The sequence below is a fragment of the Ascaphus truei genome, chromosome 9 (genome assembly GCF_040206685.1).
Source record: "Ascaphus truei isolate aAscTru1 chromosome 9, aAscTru1.hap1, whole genome shotgun sequence".
Classification (NCBI taxonomy): domain Eukaryota; kingdom Metazoa; phylum Chordata; class Amphibia; order Anura; family Ascaphidae; genus Ascaphus; species Ascaphus truei.
Window position 1 is genome coordinate 70,114,587 of NC_134491.1, and position 14,785 is coordinate 70,129,371.

Here is a 14,785-nt window from a genome sequence, read left to right on the forward strand (position 1 = left end):
GAGTTGGCTTCTCTCTTTCTGTAAATAATGCTTTCATTTGCACAATTGAAGTAACACAGAGAAGTTCAAAATGGATTGTAATACATTGAAAAATGTATTATTTGAACAGACAATTGATGTGAGGAACAATCCTGATATTTAAACCACCATACTAATTTCTAACAACCATACAGTACTTACTCCATTAGATAGCCCCCTATAATATGTAATGGCAAAGAAAACATCCAATGATGAAAAATAGCAGTGCACTGCAGGAATGGGCCGAGGCACAAAAAGGTTAAAACAACTATTTATTAATTAAGTGACATACGAACAGAACAAACGGGCAAAACAATCTCTAACGTGTTTTGTGCTGGTGCACTTTGTCAAAGAGTAAATCAGGCCTGCACAACTTCAGTATGACTGAGCACTAATTGAGCCAGCTGTGCTGAAGTAGGGGTATCCTGAAAACCTGGCCTGTTTGCGGCCCTCAAGGACTGGAGTTGTGCAGGCCTGGAGTAAATCATCTTGTTCCTCTCAGCTGTTAAATACCCTATTTCCTCGATTCTAAGACGCCATCGATTCTAAGACACCGTCCTATTTCAGCCACGTGAAAATGGGAAAAAAAGTGCGTCTTAGAATCGAGGAAATACGGTAGCTCACCGCAAGGGGAGGGTACACTTTACACTCCCGCCAGCTTCAACAACGGCAGAAGCAAAACCTGGTTCTGCAGGTGAACCGCACGTCGGAAGTGTCAAGCGACCCCTCCAGGTGGGCGGACGACATAATTAGAATATGACAAAAGTAAATAATATAATTAAAAAATGGGAAAATAAAACGAAAGAAAGAAAAAGTGTATGAACCAATTGGAATAAAGAAAAAACGAGACAATGTCAACATAAATACATAAAATACAGGATTAAAACAATGGCCCGTAGAAATATTTGTCTAAAAATAAACCTGAGTATAAGACAAAACAAAAGGGTTTCAAGCATATAAGGATACATTCTCAATAGACAATTTCAAAACAGAAGTTACAATATATCATTTATGGCAAGTAAAGGTAATGAAATTGATACATTGTGTGTATAACTATGATTGAAAGGGATGTCATAAATGACACTCACTATTTAAATTGTATCAACCCTCAATAGCCATATTGGATATTGTATGGACACCCATGACTGGGTATCAAGTCATCATACAGTGTCTAATAACACATAATGTCATGCAGAGATGATCGATACTATAAACACTATAAAAGTGTAGCAAACATAATGTAGAGAATTCAAATGAATTTCGAGAATAACAAAACAAGGCAAACATAAAGGCAGTAACAGCCAATACAGAAACATTATTTCCTAGAATTCAATGCTATATAATGTATCACATTAAATGTCAAGCATATATGAGCATTATCCAGTGGATTCAGTATTATAGCACAAAGTACCTCATACAGAAGCCCTGGACAAATAAACAGTATGGAAATATTTCTGACAACACATAGCATACAAACACAGCATAAAGAACAAACTGTTGGTAAAAGTGGTGTGGGCAGTAAGTATTGCCCCGTTGCAAAAGAAACTAAATCAAAAAATGTTTCAACTCCCAGTCAGTGATCATACCTCCTGGGTGGAGTGATCCTAGCATGTATATCTAACACATTTCTCTTTAATTTAATGTTGCTTCATGATTGCCTCCTCTAATTGGAGCTGGAATAAACTCTAGTGCACTGAATGAAAAAGTGTCAAGAGAGCCCAGGGGGCACCCAGCAAAATACAGTTGGAGAAACCCCCCAGAACCGCTATGCTGATTCTAGGGTACCTGGGCATATACTGGGGGACTCCCACTAACTTAGTGAACCTTGACTGTACCCGGGATACATAAATCCCTATGTCCACATTTACCTTTCTGGTCTGTGCTGAAGCAGGGAGACCTGGTGGTGAGTAGCGTAACTGTTTTCAAGGGAGGATGATAGAGTGATGTGTCTATATGTCCCCGGGAATCTGACCTGATTCCGGATACATTTTTGGGGTAACCAGCAACTCTGGACCCCGACTACCTAGACACAATCTGACAACACTTTTATCGCAAACCCCCCTTGAATCTCATAGCCTGAGAATCTCCACTGTTTAGCACACCTGGAAAGGTAAAACACACATAACATCTTTATTGTCATACAATTACATTAATTGCAGGCACAATACACAGGTTGAAGAGCTGCCACTCTAAAATCTGAAATAGGGCTCAGAGGTAACCAGCCGGGCATAATACCTTTATTGATGGCCTGGTTACCCCGCGATTAAATACCTTGCGGCAATGAGAGCAAGCAAAATTGAATTTGCCGCTCGCAAGTGCGTCACGTGAGCGGTTCGCCCAATGAGGACGAACCAGCTCCGTGACGTCATGGCCGCGCCCCAGGCGAGCGCGCGCCTAGCTGGCCACGAATCGCCCTACCGAGCAGGGAGCAGCGCACGGGTGCCAGTTCCCTGCCTGGTCACAGCCTAAGACCTCGGCCAGGGTGGCGCTGAGCGGGCAAGCTTGCTCACGCTGGCCGCGATGAAACACATTGCGGCAATGTGTGTGGCCAGCGTGAGCGAGCGCCTGTGCCTGCTCGGCGCTTAGCTGCTTGCAGAGCAAGCAAATTTGATTTTGCTGCTCGCAAACGCGTCACGTGAGCGGGTCGCCCAATGAGGGCGAACCAGCTCCGTGACTTCGTGGCTGCGCCCCCAGACGAGCACGCAACCTAGCCGGCCCCGAATCGCCCGGCCGAGCAAGGCGCAGCCCACGAGTGTGGCCGCAGCCTTAGCTTCGGGGAAAGGGGGCCACACACACACACACACACACACACACACACAATATATATATATAAAAAAACATTTCTTTATATATATAAAACATTTCTTTTTCGGGGGGTGGGGCATACATTCATGCAGCAAAGTTGTGAACTTGAAGTAAGCTATATACGTGATACTCGGAAATGCTAAACATACACAAGACATGTTAATGGGAAAGTGATCACTTCACTGATGAGACCAGATTACGATACTACTAATCAAATCAGCCAGCATGTCATCTTGTAAATGACAGTTAACTGACATTTGACATTGGTTGTAACACTTCCCGTTTTAAAAGCCTTAATGTAAGTATGGCTGATTTCAGATTTCACTTTTTCAATTAGCTCTGCTGATTATTGCAGAGCACGCTACATATAACACATGCAGAGCAATGTGCTGCTCTGGCACATTGTGGGTTAACCAAGCTCTAATGGTTGTAATACAACATTCAAATATAACGGACAGGCTCGCGCCTGTGCTATATGGGTATTCTATCGTCTCTCGAGCTAGCGGGGAATGCCCTGATTGGCCCGCTCATTTAAAAAAAAAAAAAAAAAAAAAAAACAGCTAACTTTGCGTTAGCTCAGACTTTCATTGGTTTGTTTTCTTCAGGAACTCACGTGTTCTGACCTGCCTCCGCGCGCCAGTTATTTTTCCCGCCCAGTTGCTCGGTTTATGAGGGGTAGTCCTCCCGCAGTGTGGCGGTTTGTCTTGGTGACCACCTATTTACCTGGTTACCACCGGCGGAGGGCAGCTCGTCTGCAGGTAAAAATGGATGTAACAAACGCACACTGACAGCTGTCCAGGACTCGGGACCTATTATGTGACATTTTACTTAAATACTGTGCACTAAAATGACATTTGAAAAGAATGAATTCAGATGCCTTGCTAAAAGTTATACGTTATACTTGCTCCTGGCTGCACGTATACGTTTTGTACAGGCACGTTAATGCCACAGACCCAAATCAGTGAGATTTAGAATTCTGGATCAAATCGGTTACATTTTAATCGAAAAGCATTGACTTATTTAGTGACACTATGTTCAACATCAGCGAGACTGTTCTAGAATAACATCCGGGGTCTTGCCAATCACCTCTTGTATCCCGGAATTGTGACATGCGTAACCTTCAAGTCCTTTTGGATTTGCATAAGCAATCATACACTTGGTTGGATCTCACTGATCAGTACTTTCCATTAAAATGCATCCTTTTTCCAGTAACTCACATCCCACTGATTTTTAAGTGATACATCTTAATTTCCCTGAGACAGAAATAATTAGGACATTTACATTAGGGTTGATTTAACCCTTTGTGTGCCCTAAGATGTCATGAGGTCTGGCACTCCAAGATGTCATGATTTCCCACAAAGAGCCGGACACAATCTTTCTGCATCAAGGGCTGCTGCTTTGCCGGCCCCTCCAGCACTCAAAGTGTTAATCTTTCTGAGGCAGGCAACATAAGGCTGAGTTCCGAAAGGCTACTACACGCCGCGTCTCTGTCTCCTGGGTGATGTGTGCTCATGCCCAGCAGACAGAATGAACCAACTTGGAGGCGGTACTACTCAGCCATTTAATAAAAACAAGAAACAAAGTGTGTGTGATTGGCTGGTGAATTACACGTGACATGGCTGCCACTTGAAATCATAACTTAATTTGTCTCCTTCAAGTGCAGCGGCGTCAACGCTGTACTTCGCCGCCGGGTGTCGTTTTCAGTTTGAAAACTCGCACACACCAAAGCGAAAGAGTGGCGAACGTGCGCGCATCGCATTCTGTCTGAACTCGGCCTAACTGTTCAGGTGTTTACAGCTTTTGCGTACAGACCCCGGCAGGCAGCGAGATGTAAGGCTGCGGCCAGGGTGTAGAGACGCGCGCTCACGATGCGTGACGTAGCGGTATGCCCGAGCAGGAGCGATTGGGTGTCCTGCTCAATGCGTGCTCATGGGGGGGACGTCATAGCCATAGCTCAATCTGATTGGTTGTGACTGCTGTACTCTCATTGGCTCTTACCTGGTCACGTGATGCACCACAGCACCGGAAAAACAAATTTGACTGTCTCCCCAAGCACGCGCGCACGAAACAGCACTTTGAACATGTGCATCAGGTAAAATGTATTTAAACGCTCCGAGTGTGAGCTCGCACGTGTGCGTCTACACCCTGGCCGCGTCTTAAGTGGATCTCAGGCTTTAACTCTATGGGTACTGTTTGACGTAGATACTACGTCGATACTACGTCATGGGGTTTGTCAACTCGGGCTACTCCACAATCTACCCACTCGTTTTTCTAGGTGAGATCGTGATTACAATGTAATTTTAACAGGAGAGCAGCGGAAGAGAAGGACTCTCCCTTGTCCGTTCAGGCACCAGTGACGGAGCGATCATGTGATTGCATTCTTGAACCTCTGCCCCTATGGCACTAAAAAGCATTAACGGTGGAGTTCTCCCCCCTCCCTTACCCCATATGACCTATTATGAAAGTGTACTGAAGAAAATCCAGCACATCCTAAGGCTGCGTCCATAGAAGGACAAGCAGCGCTGAGGCGTGCGGACGCTCCGCTCTGAGCACCCTGCATCCTCAATGAGGATGCCTTGAGAGGGGGCTCACGCGAGCGTTCGCAGGTGCGCTGAGGCTTTGGAGTTTTCAGCCGAGCGCCAAGCTGTTTTTTAGCGCGCTGTCGGCTGAAAACATCCAATCAGCCTTAAGCAGCGTCAACGTCACGGCGCCGTGACGTCGGTGCCGTGACATTGACGTCAGTGCGTCGCGGGCGATTGGCCCAGCGATGCCACTGCCCCGCCTCCAACCACCTCCCGCCGGCTCCCTTCGCGCACGCTGGCTCGCCTGCAAGTCCATGGAATTGCGCTGACTTAAGCAGGCGAGCCTCAGCGTTAGCACGCATCCGCTCTCCTCACCCCTCTATGGCCCGGGCCTAATAGTAGATACAACGTCACTGGTATATAACCAATTTGAAAATTTAATCAGTGTACAAATAAGTCAAACAACTGACAACGGCACACTAGGAGAACAGATACCATATAGGTAGGGCCATACGTGGGATGTACAGAAGGATAAGGGATAAAGGAAAAGTAGGATGGGACTTTTCCTTTATCCCTTATCCTCCTGTACATCCCACGTATGGCCCTACCTATATGGTATCTGTTCTCCTAGTGTGCCGTTGTCAGTTGCTTGACTTATTTGTGCACTGATTAAATTTTCAAATTGGTTATATACCAGTGACGTTGTATCTACTATTAGGGTGTGCTGGATTTTCTTCAGTACTTTATTGTGTTTGAGAGGGATTGGGCCCTCTCTAGTCCGTGGCACCCCGCTTTGTGTATATTTATCTACTTTGTGTGAGTGCTGTCTATTACTTTTGTCTATGCTATTATGAAAGTGTGCTCCATGTGATAACGTTTATAGCAAAATAACCTTTATTTTTTATTTTGTCTCTGTGAGTCCTAACTGCTTTTGATCTTATTTTTGTTTAAAGTTGAAAAGGCTCCAAGCCTGCAGTGGGGTGTTCACATGGCAACTCAAGCTGTTTATCATCACTTTGTTCAGTCTGCCCAGCAGCACAGAGCTGTTTGTCATGCAGGCAGCAAAGGGTTTATCAGAAAAAAATGTCTTATCGTAATCATCTCATATAAGGTTCTTTGTGGTCTACTAATGTCACTTAAATACAAAAACGAGAAACAGCGCAACCTCCATAGTGCAGTATTTATTACAAAAAATAGACAAAAAAATGCTTAAGAAGTTCTCAAACGCATTGGTTAAAACAGCTGTGAATGTGCTAAAAAATTTTACTAATGTCACAGCTTATTTTGTAGGAATAAAATATTTAAAAAATCAGCGAGCGGGGAAAAATATTGAGGTAAACCAGACATCCTACTGTACAGTATGGCAAATAAATATTAAAAACAAAATAGACATGCAGGAAAACAAACCCTTGAAAAATAACGTGACAAACATAATATGCTGCTTTGGGACTGAACTGTTAAGTAAAAAAACCAACAAAGTGGCATTTTTATTTCCTCACCAGCTGTGCTGCGTTAAGAAGCTTCATATGTTTTTAAACGTTGTCAGCACAAGTCTAAGGGGCCTATGCAGAGAGCAGCGCTAGAATAAATTGGAGAGTTTAAGAAAAAGTAGTTTTAATGGAGAGTTTTTTTCTCCATATGCAGAAATGGGCAAAAATCGCAATTTATGGCATGAATGCGTGTGGCGAGTTTAAAAGGGAGAGATGCGCGCTGCAGAAAAGTGAGAGAAAAAAATCGCGCATTTTTTTTTCTTCCCTATGGCCGGCGAGCTCCAGCTTCTTGGCAACTTTTTTTGGCGGAGGTAATTGTCGAAAATCGCGCCATTTTCTTGGCGCGAACAGCCGCTAGATGGCGATCGCGCCTTTCTGAATTCGGATATTTTTAACACTGGCGAGATGTAGGTTCTCGCCAGCCGCGCAGCGAGATTCAGAAATAGAAAAAAAAATGGCGCGTTTTTCGTATCTCGCCATTTTCTGCTGTTTTCTGCGTGAATTTCTCAAAAAAATGGCGAGATTTACTTTAGCGCGGCTCTCTGCATGAGGCCCTAAGTGTTTTTCTGGGTGTAATCTGGACTGTGTCTTGTTGTTATAATCAAAGTTAAATTGGCCAGTTTCCAATTAAGCTATAGTGACTGCTAAAATATATGTTGTTTTGGAGAGTTTAAGTGGAAATACTTTTTTGTCAAATAATCTATTAAAAATATTAGGTGCACCAGAATTGTATTTTCAACCTTTATTCCATTAGGAACTTATTGTTTATGATGCAAATGATGGGACACCCTGTCAGTATATCAACTGCTATGTTTATTAAAGCTCAAGGCCGCCATCATAAAAAATAAATGTTTTCTTCCTTTATACTATTGCAAAGTCAGTCTGCTGATGAATTTAGCAAAGCTATCATTTTGAAACTCTGCACTTTCCCCCTGGAGATATCGTTTGCTGAAAATGTGCCTCTCAGGGACATTAAAATGGGCACCATCAGCCACATAAACTATAACAAAGATTGCCATTGTAACAACTGATGCCAGATAAATAAACAGTAGAAATTTCAGCAAAAGCTAAGGCTTTTGAAAATGCAAAGCAATAAATGATCAACACAATATGCGCTCTTGTTTCTTTTCTAATGTACCCAAATTTGGTCCCCTGGAGATGATCTGTTGTCACCCGACCTTCGGAACCTCCCCTGCTACCTTAATATTTGTAGCCAGTGTTTGACATACACAACTATTAATATGGCCGCTGGTATAAGGCTGACCCCATACATGGCTGGACAATTATTCACAGGGTATTAAAAAGGGGGGTTTACAGTGAACGTATAATGTTAAATGATGCACATGTTGTAACGCAATGTATTAAATTCTGCATCTCTGTAAATAGTTTTTAAATCCGCCTAGTCTTACCATCCCGGTCATAGGCAATAATTTATAATAATAATAGTTTGTTCTTGTATACTGCTTCTAGTTTTACTTAGCACTTTACAGAGACATTTTTGCAGACACAGTCCCTGCCCTGTAGCGTTTACAATCTATGTTTTTGATGCCTGAGGCACATGGAGATAAAGTGACTTGCCCAAGGTCACAAGGAGCCGACACTGGGAATTGAACCAGGTTCCCGTGCTTGAAACTCAGTGCCAGTCAGTGTCTTTACTCACTGAGTTGCTTCTTCTCCCTTTCATTCAATAACCTTTATTTATGAGCTTCTTACATGTGACGCAGCTGCAAGCAGAAACTAATGGGAGAACTTTACATATCTTGTGTAAAATCCAAGTTTGAAAGTAATTGAGACTTCCACTTGAAGATGTCTTTGTTACTGTATATTAAAGTTCACAAATGCCGTAAATAACAACACATCTGGAAAAAATATGAATAATGCGAAAAAAATTGAGATTTTTTTAAATGTCAGTAGCCATGTTTGATTTGTAATGTAATTTAGTACAGTACCAATGTCACCATACTGTACCAGAAGTATTAGAAAGGTTTAGCACCATTAAGAAAATCTGGATCTCTAGAGTTTTCACTTTATTTCACCTTGAGTATACCGACTTACAAAAAGGAACTGGGTTGCTAAATGTAACCTGTCACTCTGATACTCCACAAACACATACAGTATATTAATTAACTTTTATGTTTTTGCAGTTAAAAGAAAATGGAGATGGAGAAACCTTTTAAGTTGTTCCCACTACCAAGACTAAACAGCAGCCATGTGTCTGCAGTGAAACCTCAATCAATGGTGGAAAATGCTTGCTTTTTTCAGGTACTGTTTTAGACACACGTTGCATACACTGAAAGACATTTTTAAAAATGTGTATAGAAGATTCTTGTCATATTTTACAACATGAATTTAGCCCTGTGTAGTTTCCTTTCTAAATGGTTGTGCTGTTGTATTACTTAAAGTAGTTGCAAGTTAGGTGTAATAATGTACTAACAAAAACTTATTTTGAAAATAAAATTAAATTGAGGCTATGAAAAGACTTTTCTTCCCCACCCACAAACTGTTTAAAGCGGTAATTCTAGCACTTTTAAAATAAAAAAATAAAAAAAACCTCTTTTTTATTTTATTTTTACCCAGGATTGAAGCAGGGAGTCTCCAGAGCTGAACCCCATTAATTTCAGCTCTGTGGAAACCCTGCTTCCGGTGATACCTTGTACACAGGAATGATCCCAGAGGGGGTCACAAAAAGTCTCTAATAATGTGCACTCAGTCAGGTATGGGCAATATACATAAACGGGCTAAGTAGACCCTAGGGTGTAAAGCCCTAATATAACTAGATATAGGGATCATAGGGCAAGGATCCCAGTATTAGGACCTCATGCAGTAAGCAGCGATAAGCCATTTATCGTCAGCTTCTCACCAAAAAAGTCTACAGCGATTCAGTAAGTGCCGAGAAGCTGGCGATTAAAAGTAAAAATCGCTGTTTTTTGCCGTAAAAAAAAATTGGCAGACGCGCAGTGATCAGCCACTTTTCGGTACTGATCGCCAGTTTTTCAAACACACTCAATTATATAAGTCCCGATCAGCTTATCGCAGCTGAGCGCCACTTTCGAATTGCGGTTTCTTCTCCAAATCGTCCCGCCACAAAAAGTTGGCAAGAAGGTGGGGAGAAGCTGCGATGAGCGGGCGAGATGGCACTTAGAAAATAAAATGCATGTTTCCTGCATCGGATTGATGCCGGGGTCTCCGTAACTGATACCCGTTAATATCAGCACCGTAGACCTCCGGCATGAATCCGATGCATGAAAAATGCATTTACAGGCAACTTCATTACATTAGCAGCTAACTGCTAAGGCAATGAAGGGGTTAAACACCTGTGTCAGGCTTATTGTCGGTAGCGGTGGTGGGTGAAGGTGGTATTTGGCCCTTGGTGAGTGTTTAGGCCTTGCGGGGGGTGTAGCGGATGGACTTAACACCGCTAAGGTAATGACACCCCTCCCGCTACCCACACGGTAGGCCTAAACACCCATCCTTGGGGCTAATACCCCCTTCACCCACCCCGCTACCAACAATACAAAAAAACCACACACACATACACACACGCAACAACCCCACTACCCACTTCCTAGGCCCCCAATAAACCATTACAATATCTAATAAACCAATAATAATTATACCAATACATAACCTACCCCCTGTGCCCCCACATACTGTAAAACCATGGTTTATTTTTTTAAACACACAATTAATTCCCACACACACACTCTCCCACTTATACGCACCAACCCCCCCTCCCCCCCACACACACTTCTCCTCTCTGCGAGAGCGAGCACCCGCCCTCTCAAAATCCTCTCTATCTCCCTCTTGTCAGGAACAGGCAGGGAGGGTGAAGTATATCTGTGACCGTGCATGCGGCTGCTGCTGAGCTCGGGAGCAGCCTGGTCACTGCTACATGGGGGTGCCGCACCACGGGGCCTGGGACAGCATGGGAGAGTTTTCCCAGCTCTCCCCCCCCCACCCCCTTGGCGGCTGCGGACCATTGTACTAGGGGCTAGACCATAATCAGAGCACCCGGTGGTATACAACTGGAATACTGTTATTCAATATAGTTGGACTCGAAAGGAAGAACCCAATCTCATTTACTAGAAACGGACGTAAAGACACACATCAATACAGCATATCCTATGTACTGTAGTATCGCTAATCGGGACACAAAAAGTTAAAAGACAACGCCATACAACCGGTTCAATCGTGGAGGTAATAGGAATGCTACCTCAGCTGACGCCACCGTCGTGACGTCACCTTAAAACCCTGACGCATGTTTCACGTGACGTAGGTGCGCTTCTTCAGGGGAAGGATGAGAGTCAAGGGCTCGCTTTTGGTTCACTATATATCGAATGAAGGGAGATAGGGCCAATCAGTATGTAGATGTAGCCCATGATTAAGACGGGTCTCGTATGCTAGCGAGACCTGGCAAAAGGTGGTCATATTTGAATTGCCACGATATATAGATAAGAAGGTAAAGAAAGAAACAATATTACTCTGATATACCGGCCGGGTAGATGCACAGAAAATATACCAGTAGATGATGATGCATATAGGATCCACTGAATGATGTATTGGTATATATCAATCTTAAAATGTGCCATGATTATGAGCATGGATTAGTATATATCTGTAATAGCTTGCTTATGTATCACAGAAAGGATGATAGAATACAGAGTCTCGACTTCAAACATATAGCCAAGTGATCAATATTGTTATAAAGGCGCAAATATATGTAAAAGTACATACACTTGTGTACCGATATACAAACACGTCCCGCTATGTTTAGAGGCAGTCCAATATAGATGTACATAAAAGGCTCCATATATAAAGAGGTGTGGCCCAAAGTATGCACCTTCAATCCTATATTTGACACATTGGCTAATTCCAATCTCAATTGACACTAAGATTGAGTGGTTAGGTCTACCGTATAGTTCTGGTGATACATCCATGGTAGATGCTGGGAGCCGCTTTGCTCGGCTATCAGCCGTGCCGTCGTCATGTTCGGCTTCTTATGATGTGGGAGTTTTAAACTTTAAAGCTCAGCCGGAGCAGCTAATGGATACCACGGAGGCAAATATCTCTGGAAGCAGGAGATCCCCAAAGCTGAAATTAATGCGGTTAAACTCTGGAGTCCCCTGCTTCAATCCTGGGTAAAAAAAAATTGGATTGCTCCTTTAAGTGCTAAGATTAATGCAGCCTGATTTATTTCCCTTTTTCAGGGCTTCAAGTCTCCGTTTGGGATGGGAAGCGCACAAGATGTAATAAAAAACAAGAATTCAGGTAAACATCCACTAGACAATATAATTTTGAAAAAATTCCAGTATTTCAGTTACAAAATAATCTAATGTATTTTCAAGTACATAGACAAATTTCCCCCCTTTTCATTTTTTTTCTAGATTGTTTTTCAAAAAAAGTAACACATTTGCCCGTGATCGAAGAAGAGGTAAGTTTAATAATACACTCCAAATAATCCTATAAAGTCAGTTTCTTTGGCAATTTATTTTCTTACTGCTAAATGCGACATCTTTTGTATCATGAACTACCCAATGTTACTGTGTTTCTGGGAGAAAAACATACAATAACATTGAAATATTAGGCTACTGTTGTAATTTTTTCTGCTACTGTTGGAATTGCCAAGAAAATAAATCTAGAAAAATACCACCGTGTTATCAACTATATTGGGTCACTACATTTATAGTCTGCGAAGCTAGAAATGTTATCATTGATGTTGGCAGTAAAATATGCTCCTATGACATAACAGAAAAAGGGATATTGATCTCACCTTTATGTAATGTTTTGAGCTTTAGATGTAACAGCAGGCTTGTTATTCATGCAATTTTTATATTGATAAATATATATTTATATTTGGAAACACTTGGGAAAAATAAAAACCATTAATTTATGTTATTGGTGTAAGAAACTTGTGAGATGAAAACCCTATAATGGTGGTCACACCTGTATGTGTGTGTCAGATTTAGTTTTAGTTCCTTTCCTGCATTGCAGGCCCCATCTGGCAGTAAAGGGGTAAATAAATGTGAAAATGTGCAGATTGGAAGGAAATTCCATAGCCAGTTTTCCCACTGTTTTAATGCTTAATCAAAGCTATACTTGACCAGAGGTAATTTATAAAATAAATGTATTAAAATGAATAGAACTGTGGAAGAGATTCACTAAGCTTTGACTAGTGGGTATTGGAGCTCAAGTCAATGGCAGTAAGCGAGCGATACCCCTTAGCAGAGCTTAGTGAATCATGGCTTAGTTTAGTTAATGGTTGACAGTACAGTACAATATGTCTACCGCAAAATTAGAAATTAGAAAACCAAACATTTTTTATGAAAAACATTGAACATTTCATGTGGGCCGTGTTATTTTTTTCTAATATTTAAATGCATTTAATGGTGGACTATAGAACAGCAGTTAGATTGAGGAAGTACATGAAGCACATTGGTATAAAACGTGTTTGATATATAACAAATTATTTGCTTTTTGTGGTTACATAGAACACAGAATCGGTAAATCAACTATATGCTAAACTCTACAAAGAGGCAGAAAAAATAAAAAAGTGGAAATTCACAATAGAGACTGAAGTAAAGCAAAATGAGAAGAAGCTACAAGAAAACAAAAAAACAGTTGATGCACAACGTAAAGCTATAAAAGAATTACAAGTAAGAATGAGAGCATCTACTATATATTTGTGAAAGTGTTCTATGTGTCTGTGTCAATGAGATTGGTCCCTTGGCCCACGCCCGCACACCTCTCATTGGCACACACACACACACACACACACACACACACGGCTCTCCCCTCACCCGGCGCTCTCCCTCACCCCCCCCCCCCCCACACAGAGCACGCGGCTCACCCCTCACCCGGCGCTCTCCCTCACCCCCCCACATCCCCCACACAGAGCACGCGGCTCTCCCCTCACCCGGCGCTCTCCCTCACCCCCCCCCACACACACACAGAGCACGCGGCTCTCCCCACACACAGGCCGCTACCCGTCCCCGCGGGCGCTCCTTCGGCTGTCTCCGCCTCTCCTCCGGCTGTCTCCGCCTCTCCCCGCGAGAGGCCCAGCACCTCCTCACCGGAGCGTCTCAGCCTCGCCGCAGAGGAGCCCGAGATGGAGGAGGAGGGCGGCCGTGTGCAAGGTGAGTACACGCAGGGGAATGGCTTATTTAACGCTTCCCTGACTCCCCCTGCCCTTTGCCCCCCCCCTCCCCTCCCTCCCCCTGCCCTTTGCCCCCCCTGCCCTCCCTCCCAATGCCCTTTGCCCCCCCTGCCCTCCCTCCCAATGCCCTTAGCCCCCCCGCCCCTCCCTGCCCTTAGCCCCCCCGCTCCTCCCTGCCCTTAGCCCCCCGCCCCTCCCTGCCCTTAGCCCCCCCCGCCCCTCCCTGCCCTTAGCCCACCCCGCCCCTTCCTGCCCTTAGCCCCCCCCGCCCCTCCCTGCCCTTAGCCCCCCCCGCCCCTCCGTGCCCTTAGCCCCCCCCCGCCCCTCCCTGCCCTTTGGCCCCCCCGCCCCTCCCTTCCCTTTGGCCCCCCCGCCCCTCCCTTCCCTTTGGCCCCCCCGCCCCTCCCTGCCCTTTGGCACCCCGCCCCTCCGTGCCCTTTGCCGCCCCTCCCTGCCCTTTGCCGCCCCTCCCTGCCCTTTGCCGCCCCTCCCTGCCCTTTGGCACCCCCGCCCCTCCCTGCCCTTTTGCCCCTCCCTGCCCTTTTGCCCCTCCCTGCTTTTTTGCCCCTCCCTGAACCTCTTGCCCCTCCCTGCCCTCTTGCCCCTCCCTGCCCTCTTGCCCCTCCCTGCCCTTTGCCCCCCCGCCCCTCCCTGCCCTTTGCCCCCCCCGCCCCTCCCTGCCCTTTGCCCCCCCCGCCCCTCCCTGCCCTTTGTCCCCCCGCCCCTCCCTGCCCTTTGCCCTCCCCGCCCTTCCACGCCCCTTGGTCCCCGTCCCCCCACCCTTCCACTTCATGCCC

General features: G+C 44.5%; 1 protein-coding gene across 1 annotated transcript in view; it reads left to right on the forward strand.

Moving 5' to 3' along the window:
- Window positions 1-3,441: 3,441 nt before the first annotated feature.
- SYCP1 (synaptonemal complex protein 1) overlaps window positions 3,442-14,785 on the forward strand; it is a 122,687-nt gene continuing 111,343 nt past the window's right edge. Inside the window, exons 1-5 of the mRNA XM_075615367.1 lie at window positions 3,442-3,581; window positions 8,980-9,097; window positions 12,043-12,103; window positions 12,220-12,266; window positions 13,324-13,488. Coding sequence (XP_075471482.1) covers window positions 8,990-9,097; window positions 12,043-12,103; window positions 12,220-12,266; window positions 13,324-13,488 — 381 coding nt within the window. The 5' untranslated portion in view covers window positions 3,442-3,581; window positions 8,980-8,989. The remainder of the gene's footprint in view (window positions 3,582-8,979; window positions 9,098-12,042; window positions 12,104-12,219; window positions 12,267-13,323; window positions 13,489-14,785) is intronic.